The sequence below is a fragment of the Taudactylus pleione genome, unplaced genomic scaffold, assembly GCF_031769625.1.
Source record: "Taudactylus pleione unplaced genomic scaffold, aTauple2 ptg000073l, whole genome shotgun sequence".
Lineage (NCBI taxonomy): Eukaryota > Metazoa > Chordata > Amphibia > Anura > Myobatrachidae > Taudactylus > Taudactylus pleione.
The window spans coordinates 5,443,609-5,464,049 of NW_028284475.1; the positions used below are offsets into that span (position 1 = coordinate 5,443,609).

At 46.4% G+C, this 20,441-nt stretch overlaps 1 protein-coding gene across 1 annotated transcript in view; it reads left to right on the top strand.

The window, feature by feature from the left end:
* The window catches only part of LOC148532569 (cortexin-3-like), a 28,662-nt gene extending 11,384 nt beyond the window's left edge, over positions 1-17,278 (top strand). The window contains exon 2 of the mRNA XM_088467724.1: positions 15,622-17,278. Within this exon, the coding sequence (XP_088323850.1) occupies positions 15,652-15,897 (246 nt within the window). The 5' untranslated portion in view covers positions 15,622-15,651 and the 3' untranslated portion in view covers positions 15,898-17,278. The remainder of the gene's footprint in view (positions 1-15,621) is intronic.
* Positions 17,279-20,441: the final 3,163 nt, after the last annotated feature.

The window sequence follows — 20,441 nt, forward strand, 5'->3', positions numbered from 1 at the left end:
CCTAAGGGCAAACCTTTGTGAGGCTGGCAGGAACGTTCGTGCAGATTGGAAAAAAGTGCCATCACAGAACATCTAATAATAGCAATACAGTATTACAGTAAGGCATTAGTTCTCATACCAGGTCCTCAGGACCCCAAACAGTTCACATTTCCCAGGTCACCCAGCAGGTGCACAGGTGTAGTCATTACTCACTGACACATTTCCCAGGTCACCCAGCAAGTGCACAGGTGTAGTCATTACTCACTGACACATTTCCCAGGTCACCCAGCAGGTGCACAGGTGTAGTCATTACTCACTGACACATTTCCCAGGTCACTCAGCAAGTGCACAGGTGTAGTCATTACTCACTGACACATATCCCAGGTCACCCAGCAGGTGCACAGGTGTAGTCATTACTCACTGACACATTTCCCAGGTCACTCAGCAGGTGCACAGGTGTAGTCATTACTCACTGACACATTTCCCAGGTCACCCAGCAAGTGCACAGGTGTAGTCATTACACTGACACATATCCCAGGTCACCCAGCAGGTGCACAGGTGTAGTCATTACTCACTGACACATTTCCCAGGTCACCCAGCAGGTGCACAGGTGTAGTCATTACTCACTGACACATATCCCAGGTCACCCAGCAGGTGCACAGGTGTAGTCATTACTCACTGACACATTTCCCAGGTCACCCAGCAGGTACACAGGTGTAGTCATTACTCACTGACACATTTCCCAGGTCACCCAGCAGGTGTAGTCATTACTCACTTACACGTTTCCCAGGTCACCCAGCAGGTGCACTGGTGTAGTCATTACTCACTGACATATTTCCCAGGTCACTCAGCAAGTGCACAGGTGTAGTCATTACTCACTGACACATTTCCCAGGTCACCCAGCAGGAGCACAGGTGTAGTCATTACTCACTGACACATTTCCCAGGTCACCCAGCAAGTGCACAGGTGTAGTCATTACTCACTGACACATTTCCCAGGTTACCCAGCAGGTACACAGGTGTAGTCATTACTCACTGACACATTTCCCAGGTCACCCAGCAGTTGCACAGGTGTAGTCATTACTCACTGACACATTTCCCAGGTCACCCAGCAAGTGCACAGGTGTAGTCATTACTCACTGACACATTTCCCAGGTTACCCAGCAGGAGCACAGGTGTAGTCATTACTCACTGACACATTTCCCAGGTCACCCAGCAAGTGCACAGGTGTAGTCATTACTCACTGACACATTTCCCAGGTTACCCAGCAGGAGCACAGGTGTAGTCATTACTCACTGACACATTTCCCAGGTCACCCAGCAAGTGCACAGGTGTAGTCATTACTCACTGACACATTTCCCAGGTCACCCAGCAAGTGCACAGGTGTAGTCATTACTCACTGACACATTTCCCAGGTCACCCAGCAAGTGCACAGGTGTAGTCATTACCCTGACACATATCCCAGGTCACCCAGCAGGTGCACAAGTGTAGTCATTACTCACTGACACATTTCCCAGGTCACCCAGCAGGTGCACAAGTGTAGTCATTACTCACTGACACATATCCCAGGTCACCCAGCAGGTGCACAGGTGTAGTCATTACTCACTGACACATATCCCAGGTTACCCAGCAGGTGCACTGGTGTAGTCATTACTCACTTACACGTTTCCCAGATTACCCAGCCGGTGCACTGGTGTAGTCATTACTCACTGACACATATCCCAGGTCACCCAGCAAGTGCACAGGTATAGTCATTACTCACTGTCACATATCCCAGGTGATCCAACTGGTGCACAGGTGTAGTCATTACTCACTTACACATATCCCAGGTCACCCAGCAGGTGCACAGGTGTAGTCATTACTCACTTACACATATGCCAGGTCACCCAGCAGGTGCACAGGTGTAGTCATTACTCAATGACACATATCCCAGGTCACCCAGCAGGTGCACAGGTGTAGTCATTACTCACTGACACATATCCCAGGTGATCCAACTGGTGCACAGGTGTAGTCATTACTCACTTACACATATCCCAGGTCACCCAGCAGGTGCACAGGTGTAGTCATTACTCAGTGACACATATCCCAGGTCACCCAGCAGGTGCACAGGTGTAGTCATTACTCACTTACACATATCCCAGGTCACCCAGCAGGTGCACAGGTGTAGTCATTACTCACTGGTATGTTTTCCAGGTCACCCAGCAGGTGCACAGATGTAGTCATTACTCACTGACACATTTTCCAGGTCACCCAGTGAATGCACAGGTGTAGTCATTACTCACTGACACATATCCCAGGTCACCCAGCAGGTGCACAGGTGTAGTCATTACTCACTGACACATATCCCAGGCCACCCAGCAGGTGCACAGGTGTAGTCATTACTCACTTACACATATGCCAGGTCACCCAGCAGGTGCACAGGTGTATTCATTACTCACTGTCACATATCCCAGGTGATCCAGCTGGTGCACAGGTGTAGTCATTACTCACTTACACATATGCCAGGTCACCCAGCAGGTGCACAGGTGCAGTCATTACTCACTGACACATATCCCAGGCCACCCAGCAGGTGCACAGGTGTAGTCATTACTCACTGACACATATCCCAGGCTCCCAGCAGGTGCACAGGTGTAGTCATTACTCAATGACACATATCCCAGGTCACCCAGCAGGTGCACAGGTGTATTCATTACTCACTGTCACATATCCCAGGTGATCCAGCTGGTGCACAGGTGTAGTCATTACTCACTTACACATATCCCAGGTCACCCAGCAGGTGCACAGGTGTAGTCATTACTCACTGACACATTTCCCAGGTCACACAGCAGGTGCACAGGTGTAGTCATTACTCACTGACACATTTCCCAGGTCACCCAGCAGGTGCACAGGTGTAGTCATTACTCACTGACACATATCCCAGGTCACCCAGCAGGTGCACAGGTGTAGTCATTACTCACTGACACATATCCCAGGCCACCCAGCAGGTGCACAGGTGTAGTCATTACTCACTGACACATATCCCAGGTCACCCAGCAGGTGCACAGGTGTAGTCATTACTCACTGACACATATCCCAGGCCACCCAGCAGGTGCACAGGTGTAGTCATTACTCACTGACACATATCCCAAGCCACCCAGCAGGTGCACAGGTGTAGTCATTACTCACTTACACATATGCCAGGTCACCCAGCAGGTGCACAGGTGTATTCATTACTCACTGTCACATATCCCAGGTGATCCAGCTGGTGCACAGGTGTAGTCATTACTCACTTACACATATGCCAGGTCACCCAGCAGGTGCACAGGTGCAGTCATTACTCACTGACACATATCCCAGGCCACCCAGCAGGTGCACAGGTGTAGTCATTACTCACTGACACATATCCCAGGCCACCCAGCAGGTGCACAGGTGTAGTCATTACTCACTAACACATTTCCCAGGTCACCCAGCAGGTGCACAGGTGTATTCATTACTCACTGTCACATATCCCAGGTGATCCAGCTGGTGCACAGGTGTAGTCATTACTCACTTACACATATCCCAGGTCACCCAGCAGGTGCACAGGTGTAGTCATTACTCACTGACACATTTCCCAGGTCACACAGCAGGTGCACAGGTGTAGTCATTACTCACTGACACATTTCCCAGGTCACCCAGCAGGTGCACAGGTGTAGTCATTACTCACTGACACATATCCCAGGTCACCCAGCAGGTGCACAGGTGTAGTCATTACTCACTGACACATATCCCAGGCCACCCAGCAGGTGCACAGGTGTAGTCATTACTCACTGACACATATCCCAGGCCACCCAGCAGGTGCACAGGTGTAGTCATTACTCAATGACACATATCCCAGGTCACCCAGCAGGTGCACAGGTGTAGTCATTACTCAATGACACATATCCCAGGTCACCCAGCAGGTGCACAGGTGTAGTCATTACTCACTGGTATGTTTTCCAGGTCACCCAGCAGGTGCACAGGTGTAGTCATTACTCACTGACACATATCCCAGGCCACCCAGCAGGTGCACAGGTGTAGTCATTACTCACTGACACATATCCCAGGCCACCCAGCAGGTGCACAGGTGTAGTCATTACTCAATGACACATATCCCAGGTCACCCAGCAGGTGCACAGGTGTAGTCATTACTCACTGACACATATCCCAGGCCACCCAGCAGGTGCACAGGTGTAGTCATTACTCAATGACACATATCCCAGGTCACCCAGCAGGTGCACAGGTGTACTCATTACTCACTGACACATTTTAAAAGATCCACAGGTGGAGCTAATTATTTCACTTGTGATTCTGTAAGGAGAACTGCAAAAACATGCACTCTTTGGGGTACTGAGGACCATGTTTGAGAACCTATGCATTACGGCAGAGTTTCCCAAATTCCGCCATTACAGTCAAGGTTTTAAGGATATCCCTGCTTGAGTCCAGATGGTTAAATCAAATTGACTGATGTACTATTTAAGTTCCCTGTGCACAAGCATGGATATCTTTAAAACTATCCAAGCTTGATGAGAGATAAAATTGTGAGCTATAAATCACCAACCGATCAGCTTCTAACTTACATTTTATAGGCTGTTAGAAATATGACAGTTAGGAGCTGATTGGTTAATACTTTTACTCTCACAATTTTATTTTTATTTTTTTAAATCTTTTTATTGAACAGCAATAAAGCAATTATACACTGCAGAATCCAAGAATGAAATAAAATGAAATAAAATGAAATTATCTGATAAGCGACTAGTCTGTTTCTTGGAACAAACAATATACAAATTACTGTTAATCTTTTCAAACTTTTTTAGAAAGTAGTACAAATATAAATTGAAATTATTTCAAAGTACAAAGAAACAAAGTACTTAAATATATTATAGTATAGAAAATTACAAATACTGTATAGGAAATCAATGTAATACACCGTATAGAAGTGCAGGATAATATACAATCGATGTCACTCAAACTGCACAGCCTATAGAGATAGTATAAGCAGCGATTAAACTTTGAATCAGCAATTTATCACATCAACATCGATATATCAGTCCATCGCTGTATCAATATAATCTGTGTCAGTGTAGGAGTATATTAGAAAAAAGGAGGGTTGGAATAAAATAGTAGACGAAGTTAAAGATGAAAAGATAAAAAGGAGGGGAAATCACTGGTAAAAGGTGAGAGATACCTTGTCTGAGAGGATTCCCAGAGAGAGACACATAAATAGCAATAGCAGGAATTGTTTTAAGTGATGCGTCTTAGCATAAACCATTCCATATGATCAAAGACTTTCCATATGTTATTTTGAATCTGGGTTGGCAGACATTGTATATATGGTTCCCATTTTTTGGAGAAAATCCGCACCCCTCTTTCGATATTAAAGATAGCCATACGTCTCTCCGCATAAATGACCTCCAGCAGCGCACTTTTCCATTCCGTTAATGTAGGTGCCAATTTCGAGATCCAGTACTTAAGGATAAGTTGTTTAGCTACTGTAACCATGACTCTTAGAGCAGGTGTCCATGGGTCTAAGGAGGACTCAGGACCTCATTCAGAGGTGGTCGGAGGATGCAAGCGGTCGCTCAGAAACTGGGCGGCCACTTGCAACCTGACCGCCCGCCTCTGTTGCGGTCGTTAGGCTGTGGGTTTACACCCACAGCTCTAACGACTGCTCGGGTGATGGTCGCGATGGTCAGAGACCATCGCGACCATCGGGGCTTATGACGAGACCCTAGGGTAGGGTCTCACTTGTCGTAAGCAGCGGAGAGCTTCTGGCTCTGTCAGAGCCGGAAGCTCTCCACTGACATCACTTGTGATGTCAGTGGGGCCTCCCCCAAACGGTAGGCGTTCCCATGGGAACGGCTCAGTGTGGGCTACCACCCCCCCGGCCCGTCTTCCAAACGGGGCGAGCTGTCAATCAACATCGACAGCTCGCCCCCTTTGGAAAGAGACCCGCTACGACCAGCGCTGTCAGTCGTAGCGTGTCTCACGCATGCGCACGAGGGAGCCGGCTCCCTCATGCGCATGCGCACTGGCCAGACATCGAGGCAGCCGTGCGGTCATAGACCGTACGGCCGCCTCTGAATAAGGTCCTCAGTCTCCCATATTGAAAATTCCGCGAAAATAAGAGCTGCCGCATTTTTGGATAATTTAAGATGTATCGTAGTGTTTAGATAGCACAAGATTTTATTCCAAAATCTATGGATTTTTCTGCAGTACCAGAGGTTATGCGAGAGAGAGGCATTAGAGCAGTCACATTTCACACAATTTCCCTCTTCCAATGGCACAAAATGTTTCCTTTGGGTAGGAGACATATATGTGCGATTTAAAATTCTAAGGTGAATTTCTTGAAGTCTCGCTGACTTAAGGCAGGGTAAAACACAATCTAGATTCACAATAAATGGCTCCAAGTCCCACAATTCGGATATCTCTGTGTGCCAAGCCTCCGCAACTGTTGTCCAAGCACACGTAGGAATTTCAATCAGGTATTTATATAGATGAGCTATTCTGAATTTGGTTGAACAACATAAGAGTAAGATGCGACCCATTGTGTCTGTGTTAGCTGAGGTTCATAAAGGGTTATCTAAGGATTGAATAAAATGGCATACTTGTAAGAACATAAAAAATTGTTAAACGAGGGATGTCATATTTATCTTGGAATTGTACAAAGGAGAGCAATTTGCCACCCGGATCAAACACATCCTTGATGGACATGATTCCTTTTTGAGTCCACAATTTAAAGAGAGGAATGTCAAGTGAGGGGAGAAAACATGGGTTACCCCATAAGGGGATGTACGGGGATGAAAAAGGATTCTTCCCCAGGTGTGTATTAACTTTCAGCCACGTAGTGTAGGTGTCCCAGAATAAAATATTAGAACGAAATATCATAGGAATGTGTATTTTGGGGGTATGTAGCAAAGCTGCTGGGACATATAAGTGAAATAACGCTTCCTCCAAATCAGGGTTAGTATAGTGGTCGGTATGTAATAACCAGTCAGTTATGTATCGGAATATAGCAGCCTTTGCAAAAGCAGAGATGTTTGGGGGTGCTGAGCCCTCCGCTTTTTTTCGGTAAATAAGCTCGGGAACGCGGCATTCTGGGTTTCTTGTACTGCCAAATAAATGTAAAGAAGATCTGCGTAAACTTCAGTACATCCGCCCTTGTTAAAGTAATGGGTAAAGTTTGTAAAAGATAGGCTAGTTTCGGGAACACCACACTCTTTATCACAGTTACTCGTCCGAGTAGAGAGAGTTTAAGATCTTTCCAATTCTGGAGTTGGGAATTTAATCTATTTAGCAATGGAGAGAAATTAAAAGCATATAGAGAGGATAATTGGGCTGGTATAAATATACCTAAATATTTTAATTTATGTGTTGCAATTGTGAAAAGGGAAGCTACATGGGGATATGTGGCTGGAAATGTAGATGCGTTAATAGGGAGTAATTCGGATTTGTTCACATTGATGCGATAACCTGCAAATGAGCCAAATGTGGTAATTAGATCTAGAAGTGTAGGGATGGATCGTAGGGGATCAGATATAAAAAGCATCATATCGTCTGCAAATAAAGACAATTTACATATTTGGTTTCTGATAGTAATACCCTTTACCTCCGTTTTTTGTCTTATTGTTATCGCCAGTGGCTCTAGTGCAATTGCAAACAGGAGTGGAGAGAGCGGGCAACCCTGTCTCGTCCCTCTCTGTGTACTAAATACAGGTGATAAATATCTATTAGTGAGAATCTGAGTAAGTATATAAGGACCGTATGATTTCAACAAAAAGGGTGGGTATGCCGAACCGACGCAGAGATTCAAACAGGTGATCCCAGCAGGGCCGCCATCAGGGGGGGACTGCCGGTACTGCAGTACCGGGCCCGGACACTTGGAGGGCCCGCCCAGCGCCTGCTACATACTGCCCGACACTCCTAACCCCCTGGCCGCAAGTGCCACAGGCCTGGCAGCATCCTCTGCTATACACCTGCCGCCGCCTCCGCACCTTAGTCAAAGTTAAGTGACTTGTCAGTCACTTCACCCAGCCGGGCCCGGCAGCCATCCTCCCTCCTTACTGGATTGGCCGGGCACTGCTGTCAATAAAGTTGTTCTAATTTCCCTGAAGCCGGTGCGCGTGACGTTACGCCGCGCAACGCTGAATGACAGGAGCTGCAGAGGGCGAGTGGTGTGAGGGCTGAGGAGCCGCCCGGAGCATAAAGACTGACAGAAGAAGCATGGAGCGAGCGAGGTAAGTTAAAGTGTGTGTGGACTCTGACTTAACTAAAACATGCACAGTATATATATATAATATATATATATATATATATATGTATTATTGTGTATAGGTACGGTAGCGGGGGAAGGGGGGATTGTGGGAAGTGGTGGGGGTTTGTGAAGGTTGAGGGGGGACCTGCCTATTATGATAGTCCCGGGCCCCACAATTTCTGACGGCGGCCCTGGATCCCAGGTTACCAGATCAAACGCTTTCTCTGCGTCTAGAGACAACAAGAACCCGGGACCACCCGCTTCACCCATCTGTAAAGATTCCAGCACCGAGCGGACCTTCCTCATATTTGTGACAGAATTTCTGCCACAAATAAACCCGGTTTGATCCGGGTGTATGATGGACGGGAGAATCGACTTCAACCGCTCTGCTAAAATTTTTGTCAATAATTTATAATCTACATTAAGTAGAGAAATGGGTCTGTATGACGAAGGTAAAAGGGGGTCTCTACCCGACTTCGGCAAAACTTTTAGAATGGACGAATTAAAATAGTGAGGGATTAAGGACCTCATTCAGAGTCGGTCGAAGCGGCCGCATGGTCGTACGGAAAAAGGGGCCGGATATTCAAATGATTCCCTTGCAAGTTGCGTCCCTAAGTTCGGATCGGTAGTTGGCCGACCAAGGGGAGGAAGCGGTCGGAAGACAAAAAAATACGCCCCTTCTCGTACGCATTGCACGTCATCTCCGGGCATATAAGGATTAATCGTGACCATCGAGAACCATCGGACCTGGTCGAAGAGCTTAAGGTTGACCATACCCTCTCTTAAGCTCTACGATCATGTCAGTGTAAAAACCTCCCATGTCACATGTGCCATGACGCTACTTTGTTAATTATGCACTCCCATAATCCGTATGCACTCCCATAAAACGCCGTTCGCATAATGAGGCACGCCTGCGTTCGGATCTCCACTCCCCCGTTTTCAAGCACCTTCCCCTGTTACCACCCACAAACGCCTCAATCTGTCACTCAAACTACCGACCTGGCTGTGTTCAAGGAGAGAGAAATTTCTGATCGTAGCGGCTAGTTTGCGCACGCGCATTGCGAACTTTACGCATGCGCAGTATAGTGAACATCGGTGGCGTACGACCGTGCGGCCGCTTCGACCGACTCTGAATGAGGTCCTAATTTCTTATCCATTGCGCTAATTTCCTAATTTCTTATCCATTTCTTAAATACATTGGCTAAAGTCTCTGTGATTTGGGGACGTAATGCTTTGAAAAATTCCCCACTCAAACCATCTGGGCCTGGGGCCTTGAATGTCTTCAGAGATCTAACAGCCTGATCTACTTCTTCATGTGTAATTTTACCAGTCAAAACATCAGCCTGTACAGATGAAATCTGTGGCAGAATATGTGATTCCCAAAAAGCCTCTTTTTTAGTGATATCTATTGGGTCTTGGGAGTAGAGGTTTTGATAGTAACGGAAAAAGATATTCGCAATATCTTTGCCATTGAATTGTGTGGCAGAGCTTTCATCTTTAAGCGCTGCAATATTATTATGTGGCTTGGTTCCGCTCAGCATATTTGATAAGAGTCGGCTAGGTTTATTGCCATATCTAAAGAAATGTAATTTACCTGAATATACGTATTTATCATCCATTTGAGTGAGGATTTGATCAAAGTGTAATTTGCACTCACCATATGCGGCTCTAGTCACCGGTGAGGGTGAAGCCCTTAGAGCTTGAAATGCAGATGTTAAGGACGTCTGTGCAGATCTATAAGTGGCGTCCTGTTCGGCCTTATATTTTGTCATAAAGGAGATGATTTCCCCCCTTATCACCGCCTTAGCGGTTTGCCAATATAAACATGGGTTATCTTTATGTATTTGGTTATGCATTTCGTAATTGGCCCAAGTTGACTCTAGCATCGATTTAAATTTGAGAGATGTGGCTAGTTTTGCCGGAAATCGACCATTGGGTGTGTGAACCCAAAAGGAATTTCCCCTGTACATCCACCCACACTGGTGCATGGTCTGAAATAGCTATAGTTTCAATCGATGTGTCAAGAATCATTGGGGATATTGAGTTAGATAAGTAAAAATAGTCAAGCCTAGAAAAGGCGTTTTGGGTGGCCGAGTAATACGTGTATTCTAGGTCAGTGGGGTGCCTCATTCTCCACACATCTAGTAAATTCAATTCTGTAGCCATATAATTTAAACCTATTTTTGGGTGTTTGGGGGAAGAATGAGAGAAAGTTTTTCTATCTAAGGTTGGGGAAGCAACCAGATTAAAATCACCCCCTAATATAATCTTAGAATCTGCAGAAGAGTATAGTTTGTTAACCAATCCTAAGAAAAAGGATTTATCATATACATTGGGCCCATAAACATTACAAAAACAATATCTAGTGCCATCTAGCGTAACATCCATAAGAATGTATCGGCCCTCTTGATCTACATCAGAAGAATGAACATCAAACTGAATACCCTTACGTATCAGGATTACCACTCCACGCGACTTAGAACCAAATGATGATGACGAAAGTACCTGGTGGTGCAGTGTGTTTAGCTTGGCATGTTCTGTGGGAGTTAAATGAGTCTCCTGCAAATAAGTGACATCAGATTTAAGCTTATTAAGATAAGTCAGTATGTGCTTTCTCTTCACTGGTGAGTGAATCCCCCTGACATTCCTGGTACAAAACCTAAGGTGGGAAGGCATCGCAAGGTGTGGAAATTAGATAATGCAAATAGTAAAAAAGTATAGTATAAATGTTAATGTACTCCCCATAATACCGATTGGTATTAAGCGTGGTCAAGATAATAGGAATGTCGGCCTTAGTGTAAATTGCAAATAAGCTATAAAGGTCATGAGCTTTGTGATTCATACGATGTAAAGAAACAAATAGACAGATAGACATAGACATAAAAAGAAAGTAAAGATAAACACATATATGCAGAGATTGCAAGTCAAATGCGAATATATAACCAAAACTGTGGTCATTGATCTCAGCCAAGTAGTATTAATAATTACTGTAAAGCAACATCACAAGTATGTAATTATAATCCTAAATCAGACTATAAACATGTTTTGAAAGGTAAAGTGAAACCTGATAAAAGCATCAAAGTAAGTATGGGACACCTTCCCTGGATCAGTCATTATGATCCATCGTGGAGGGATCTGAGGATTCTTTTTCTTCATTGAGAAAAGCCTGGGCGTCAGCGACTTCTGTGAAATCTTTAGGGCCTTGAGAGGAGAAAATGCGAAGTCTAGCTGGGAATAAGAGAGCAAAGCGAGTCCCGGACTTGATGAGCTGAGAGCAGACAGGGGACATATTTCTGCGTGCTCTGGCAACCTCCGCGGAGTAGTCCTGGAACAAGAGAATACGTTGGCCGTCCCACTGAAGAGGGCCCTTCTGTCGAGCGGTCGACCATATGAGATCCTTGTGACGAAAGTTTAAGCACTTGAAAATAACTGCCCTAGGGCACGAGGTGTTAGAGTCTCAAAAAGGACCTAATCTATGTGCTCGTTCGATCTCAAAATTATTTAGTTCAGCCGAGATGCAGAGTAGCTCAGGGAGATCGGTTTGGAGAAATTTAGTGAGATCGGTGCCTTTAATTGTTTCCTTAAGACCCAGAAGTCGCAGGTTGTTGCGTCTGGACCTGTTCTCCAGATCGTCTACCTTGGATAGTAATTGTTGTTGAGTGGTCGACATAGTGGCAATTTGTTGTTTTAGTTCTGAAAGCTCATGGAAGTTGACTCCAATCCTATTCTCATGCACTACTGTGGTATGTACCTCTATATATATATATATATATATATATGTACATCTGGTATTTGTATGTATGTGTTATGTATGTATTTATGTATCTGGTATATGTATGCATGTAACTATGTATATCTGGTGTGTGTATGTACCTATGTATTTGCGCATCTTGTATCTGTAAATGTGTTAGATATATATCTGGTATATGTATGTGTGTATGCATGTATGTACCTATAATATGAGCATCTAGTATACGAGTATATTGAGTATGTATGTACTTACTGTATGTATCTGTATGTGTGTATATACCGTATGTACCTATGTAATGTGTATCTACTTATAAATATATATGTGTATGCCTGTAGTACAGTATAAATAAACAAGAGGCAGCATGTTTTCTTTTAGGAAAGGGAATATATATGTATATGTGAATTTCTATGTATATGACTGACTGTACAGTATATGTACCTATGTATCTGTGTATATACGTGTCCCTATGTATGTTAGGGTCTGTGTGTGTTTATTTATGTATTTATGTACCTATGTAATAATGCATGAACAGCATAAATAAACAAAAGGCAGTATGTTTTCCACTCTAAAAGGGGGTATATTTGCACATGAGTATGTATGTATATGAGTGTATGAATCTATGCATAGGTTTCCGGGGAACAGCAGTACTGCGCGTGCGCGAGTCACCAGGAAAATGGCCGCCGTCATATTCCAGTGATTTTTTGTTTTTTTTTGCTGCTCTGCAGTGCCAACCCGGTCAGAGCAGCAGTCTGGAGACTCCGGACAGGTAAGCATGAGACGAAGGACCTCATTCAAAGTCGGTCGTTTCGGCCACTCGGTCGTATGCAGCTGATGTTCGCTAAACTGCGCATGCGTAAAATTCGCAATGCACGTGCGCAAACTAGCTGTTACGATCAGAAATTTCTCTCTCCTTGAACACAGCCAGGTCGTTAGTTTGAGTGACAGGATGAGGCGTTTGTGGGTGGTGACAGGGGAAGGTGCTTGAAAACGGGGGAGTGGAGATCCGAAGGCAGGCGTGCCTAATTATGCGAACGGCGTTTTATGGGAGTGCATAATTAACTAAGTAGTGTCATGGTGGTTATTGCACTGACTAGATCGTAGTGCTTAAGAGATGGTATGGTCAGCCTTTAGCTCTGCGATCAGCTCCGATGGGTCCCGATGGTCGCGGTTAATCCTTATATCCCAGGAGATGACGTGTGTTGTGTTCGAGAAGGGGGCGTGATTTAGTCTTACGACCGCTTCCTTCCCTCGGTCGTTCAGCTAACGATCTCATCTTAGCGACGCAACTTGCGATCGCTTCATTTGCATATCCAGCCCCTTTCCCCTACGACCGTGCGGCCGCAACGACCGACTCTGAATGAGGTCCTAAATGTGTGCAGTTTGGGCCCCCTTGGACCCAGGGGTCCGTGTGCACCCTGCACCCAATATAGGATATGCCCCTGCATCCATAACTATGCACAAGGGATGTGTGGCATATACTAACTGTTTTATGCTTGTGGGATGCGCGTGACTATAGCACATGCGCTGGGGAAAGCAGGGGCTTTTGAGTGAAGCTTTGAATAGGGTGCCTAGAAGCCTAGCACCGGCCCTGAGTGCACCACTCACAGCTCCGGCTCCGGGACAACAAGCAGCAGGCACACACACAGTACAAGACGGCACAGTAGCATCCTGCACACAGGAGCCGGCAGCCTAAAGCTTCTGAGTGTCACAGTCTGTCTGACAGTCAGTAAGCTGATTTATCTATATTCAAAATATGTCTGCCTGTCTGAATATATATAGATCCTATCCACTTGCTATATACTGTGTGTGTGTGTGTGTGTGTGTGTATATATATATAGTTATATTTATTATAATTAATTAATAAATATATATATATATATATAAGGTCTATCTGTATTATATACATCACTGCAATGCTCTCTGCATTATTTGGTGGTGACTATGACTTCCTCTGCATTATATAGTGGTCACTGCGATGTTCTCTGTATTTGGTGGTCGCCGTGATGCTCTCTGCATTATATGGTGGTTGCTACAATGTTCTCTGTATTATGTGTTGGCAGCTGTGATACTATTATATGCTGGTAGCTGTGATGTTCCCTGTGTTATGTGGTGGTCGCTTATAAGGAGGGAGTATCTTCCATCAACAGAGCCCGCCCCCATTAGGGCTGCTTTCAAAAATTTCCCGGGCTGGTTTACAATCCCAATCCGCCTCCTGCTAGAGACCATGCAAAGGCAGGAGATAATGCTGGAGATCGCCGCTCTGATGCCGACATAGAGCAATAAGGATACGCCCACTCCCGCGTTTCAGTACATGCCACACAACCCAGCTCACCTCCCTATACTATTCTCAAGGTCTAGTTCTACAGTAAAGATAGAATCATTGACAGGAGATAAAAGGGAGAGAAAATAAATGAACGATTTACAAGCTGTGCTGGGTTTGCAAAACAGAATGACAGAAACACAGGATTCATGTTGCCGCTAACCTCTGAGCTTGTCTCGGCTGCAGAGACTATCACTGATTTGCTGATAAGGAATGTGCAGCGTTGGGTACAGTCTGTACAAAGAGAAAGTGTGAAGAGGTAGTTAATCAGGCACTTTTGCTGCTGAGGTAGCGGAACGTGGCAAATAAAAACAAAAAGAAAATACAATTTTTCATTAGTTTATACACTTCGCTGCTAAAAGCTGGTACCTGACATCAGTTACACCACACCGTTGCTTTTTGCACCATATACAGAAACCCTATAGTGCTAAAAAAACAAAACAAAGAGTTACTAGTTGATAAGTTCTGACAACTGTTGGCCTGTGGAGCGAACCTACCGGCCCTATATGACTATTATTCAATGAAGAGACTAGCCTAGTGAGATCTATACAATACAGAGAGCATTCTAGTGACCTCTATACAATACTCAGAACATTCTAGTGACCCCTATACAATACACAGAATATTCTAGAGACCTCTATAAAACATAGAGAGCATTCTAATGACCAATGTGCAACACACATACCATTCTAGTGTCCTCTATACAATACATTGAACATTCTAGTGACCCCTATACAATACACAGAATATTCTAGAGACCTCTATAAAACATAGAGAGCATTCTAATGACCAATGTGCAACACACATACCATTCTAGTGTCCTCTATACAATACATTGAACATTCTAGAGCCCTCTATACAATACAGAGAACATGCTCGCAATGACTTTAAAACTACACAGAACATTCTATTGACCTACTGTATATGCAAAACACAGCATTATAGGAACCTCTGGATAATACACAGCCCATTCTAGTGACAAATATACAATACACAGAACATTATAGAGGCCAGTATACAACACAGAGCATTCCAGTGACCAACATATCTTATATCGATTATAAAGCGCGAGGTTCTACAGTAATTGACAATCATGTATGTTGTCATGCTCCTTATAGAGTGATGCATGTGGTCTCTATGGGGATCTCCTTACTAGTTAGTATTAAATAGGAAACTTGAAATCTACATAAGTTGTAATGCTTTTTTAACTATTTAGAGGAAACAATATCTAACTGACTTAACAGTGATGTCCAGAGCAGTGCAATGTCCAAATCTCCCAACATATTGCCTATGATTTACACCTCGGTCCTTCTTGTTGCAGGTTCGGAGACGGAGGACAATCAGTGGCAACATGCTTCTAACAATGGGAGGGGAGATTCTGAGCACAACAATGTCAACCTCGGGGGCCGCCTTCCCGGTGTCTTCCCTGACCTTGGAACAGAAAGCCGCCTTTGTCCTGGTATTCCTGCTGTTCATCTTCCTTGGGCTCCTGATCATTCGCTGCTTCAGGATCCTCCTGGATCCGTACCGCAGCATGCCCTCGTCCACATGGACGGACTACATGGAGAAGGACACTTTTGACTACCGCTGGGCCTGACTTGAGGGCCTTATTGTACTAGTCATGGGATGAAAACTCAATGACGTCCTCCACAGCTCCCCGACATTCACTGGTGGCCTTCGGGAAATCAGCTTTTTTGGGGGGAAGGGGGGGTTGTATTATTTTCTATTCTTAAAGCCTAATGTGTGTGGGATGTTTACATCAACCGTAAAGCTTTGCTACCTACGCTAAGATCTGACCAAGGTGACACAAAGCTGGATTCGATTTACCAATACAAGAAAACCAAGCCTCACTACCGCACGATGTGTGCACGCCTACTCCAGAAGGTTGTGGACTGACTTAACTCTTGTTGCTAATCTGTGTTTTGTGTGTGTGTGTGTATTTCCGTTGATATCATAGGTGCGCATTGGAACATCAAAGGTTGTTGAGAAACCACAGCTTCATTCTTCTCAATGGAAGGCATATTGCCCTGTGTTCCATTGATATGCTTAGATTGTGCTTCTGAGAACCCCAAAATACCTCAGTCGGTCCGAATTTTTGGATCAACACAACCATGGAAAAAGTAGAGGAGGACAAAGAACAAATTAAAAAAAAAAAAAAACACAACAATCTGGCAGGAAAATATATCATAGAAGCATAAATGGGTGGATTAGACAGTACATCGATATTCAACCGCCTTGCACTAGTAGACTGTATAACCAGACGGTTGTAGGAGGAGATAGCCTGTGACCAGTTTACTAATTCATTTTTTGATGTTCCGGATTCTCCGCTCTGTAAAGTTGCAAGCTACTGTGTTAATCGGGTGACTGTCAGCATTGTACCGCTTAACCAAAACAAAATGTCATACATACGACAGCGTTGCCACAACAGGGGGACCAGGCACATGGTGGGACGCCGTTTGTATAGCTTCTTTACCAACACATTCCAAAATGGTCGCCTGTAGACCAATAAGCGGTCAGACGCAGGCGGCAATGATTAAAAAAGCACACGTCCTATCCCAGGCATGTCACCTTCCAGGCAGCTGGATATGTCGCAGAAGAAGATTCCAAAAATCACTTTGGTTTGGGTCTTGGCTGACATCCACTACCTTCGCTGGCTGGGAGGCTGAACATGACCAATCTGTCACTGCCAACAATGATCTGTTAGCCACTCGCCCCTCTAGTGCCAAAGGCAGAGGTGCATCTGAAGCCAAAAAATATATATATTACTGTGGTTTCCATGGAAACTGAGGAGCCTGATTTGGAAAGTGTGCTCTGTCTTGTTAAAGTACATGAGAAGGCCTCAGGGGTGTATCCATGGCTTAGTCAGTAAAATCAATACTGTCGAGAGATAAAAACCAGCTCCCCCCAAAAAATATATATATATTTGCTAAATGGTTCATGTGCTCCAGCAGTTTCTGTGTGCAGTATGAAAAATAAAAATGGAGACATTTTGCAGAGTGTTATGTGTGGTGACTTTTGCCACTCAGATAAACTTGGTGCAGATGTGCCCCCTCACAGCCTCGCTCTCTCAGCTTCCCATCATGCCCTCTGATGACTGCTGCTGCTGCTGGGCTGTCCTATAGGGAGCTGCCTCTGACTGTGCTGCCTCCTATACTGCAGACACGCCCCCTCACAGCCTCGCTCTCTCATCTTCCCATCATGCCCTCTGATGACTGCTGCTGCTGTGCTGTCCTATAGGGAACCGCCTCTGACTGTTCTGCCTCCTATACTGCAGACACGCCCCCTCACAGCCTCGCTCTCTCAGCTTCCCATCATGCCCTCTGATGACTGCTGCTGCTGGGCTGTCCTATAGGGAACCGCCTCTGACTGTTCTGCTTCCTATACTGCAGACACGCCCCCTCACAGCCTCGCTCTCTCAGCTTCCCATCATGCCCTCTGATGACTGCTGCTGCTGGGCTGTCCTATAGGGAACCGCCTCTGACTGTTCTGCCTCCTATACTGCAGACACGCCCCCTCACAGCCCCGCTCTCTCAGCTTCCCATCATGCCCCTGGTGACTGCTGCTGGGCTGTCCTATAGGGAACCGCCTCTGACTGTTCGGCCTCCTATACTGCAGACACGCCCCCTCACAGCCTCGCTCTCTTAGCTTCCCATCATTCCCTCTGATGACTGCTGCTGCTGCTGGGCTGTCCTATAGGGAGCTGCCTCTGACTGTTCTGCCTCCTATACTGCAGACACACCCCCTCACAGCCTTTCCTAGCACCACCCAGCAGCCAGGCAGATTCACCTTCACTCCGGCACTCCCTGCGCTGCTCAGCCTCGGAGGGTTGCTGGCCACGCCCCCTCTCCTTCTACATGGACTGACAGCGGTATGGTGAGCGCGGCTCTGCCATTCTGGCCGCTGCCTCTCAGGTAAGGAGAGTTCCCGTGCCAGGGGCTGGTTGGCAACTTTCAGCCTGGGGGGCAAACCAGAGCAAGTGGCCCTGCTTTTCTACCGGCGAATGCAATTTTATTGGATTGGGTGGGGGTGTACCACAGTAAACTACTACATGCCTGATTTTTGAACCTATATGGTACACATCACAATTACCGTAATTTACTTCAATGACATTGAATATAGTACACTATAAGGTGCTTGTTTTTCACCTTCTGACAAAAAAATAATATATATATATACATTGCTAGAAATGGTATGTCATGCCGTCACTTCACTTCGGCACCCGTCCGGCACTGGGACTGTCCCAGTGCCGGACAACAAGCGGCTGCTCTTTGCTTGTTTAAATTTATCTCCGACAACGAATCAATCATGGCTCGCGGAGCAGCAGCCAATCAGGGGAGGCCGGAGTTGGGACCATCATTGTCTCAGCGCCGGTCACCAAGCAGCTGCATGTTTAAATTTGGATCCGGCCGCGAGCCAATCACGGTTAACGGACCGGCAGTCAAGACCATCGCGACCATCTTGTTGGACGCTCGTATATGCTGTGGGTGGTGACCCACAGCTATACATGCGTCCAGGAGGACGCTCCATTTTAATGGAGGTGGGCCCTGATTCAGAGCGAGCGCTCTGGTCAGAGCGTCCGGCTCTGAATCAGGGCCTTAGTCAGTACACACAGTCACACTTAGGCCCTGATTCAGAGCCGGACGCTCTGACAGAGCGCTCGCTCTGAATCAGGGCCGTCCCTGCTCTGAATTTGGCCGCTCGCATAGCTGTGGGTAACCACCCATCGCTATAGCGAGCAGCCAAAATGATGGTCGCGATGGTCAAGACCATCGCGACCATTGGGCTTGCGACGAGACCCTTGCGGTAGGGTCTCGCTGCCGCAAGCCCTGGAGTGCTTTTGGCTCTATCAGAGCCAAAATCACTCCCACTGACATCACTAGTGATGTCAGTGGGGCTGGCCCCAGACGGTAGGCGTTCCCATGGGAATCAATCAGCATCGACAGCACGCCCCCTTTGGTGCGAAACCCATAACGACGCTGAGCGCTCGCAAGCGGGTCGAGGTTGGCCAAGTGCGCATGCGCACGATGGAGGCGGCTCCGTCGTGCGCATGCGCGAGACCCGAATGACGATGGCCAAGCCGTCGCTATGGGTCTCCCTCCAAAGGGGGCATGCTGTCGATGGTGATTGACAGCACGCCCCTTTTGGTGGGCGTGCCGGGCGTTGCTGCCCAGACGGAGGCGTTCCCATGGGAACGCCTACCGTTTGGGGCCGGCCCCACTGACATCACTAGTGATGTCAGTGGGAGTGCTTTTGGGTCTGATAGAGCCAAAAGCACTCCAGGGCTTGCGGCAACGAGACCCTACGGCAAGGGTCTCGTCGCAAGCCCGATGGTCGCGATGGTCTTGACCATCGCGACCATCATTTTGGCCGCTCGCTATAGCTATGGGTGGTTACCCACAGCTATGCGAGCGGCCAGGAGGCCGCTCTTAAATTCAGAAGGACGGCCCTGATTCAGAGCGAGCGCTCTGTCAGAGCGTCCGGCTCTGAATCAGGGCATTAGGGCCTGATTCAGAGCCACTCGTAAGCGGCAGCTCGTTCGCTCCGAGCGATGTTTGCCCAACTGCGCATGCGTACGGATCGTTATACGTATGCGCAAACCAGTCAGTGCGGTCGAAATTCATGTGCTCGCAAAATAGCGGGTGCCTGCTAATTTGAGTGACAGAATGAGGCGTATGTGGGTGGTAACAGGGGAAGGTGCTTGAAAACGGGGAGTGGAAATCAGAACGCAGGCGTGCTTAAAGGTCAAAACGGGCGTTTTATGGGAGTGCATAATTAATACAGCAGCGTCATTGACCACGTCACAGGGTTTTTTTTAACTCAGAACTGCTCGCAAAATAGTGGTTGAAAAAACCAACCACAAGAATAGCGAGCAGTTCATACACTGGTCGATGTACTCGATTAATCTAATAAATAGCGGACATGACGTATGGTGCGAGCGGCCAGGGGGCGTATTTACCAAATTTACGTTCGCATGTTTTGCTCGCTCGTTCACTCTTAGAGCCGTGAACAGACCGCAAAGTGCGAACGGTTCATTTGAATAGCCACCCCTTTTTAGAAAACGAACGACCGCAAATAGCGAGCGGCTCTGAATGAGGGCCTTAGAGTGGACATTAAAAGAATATTCATCATCAGCACACATAC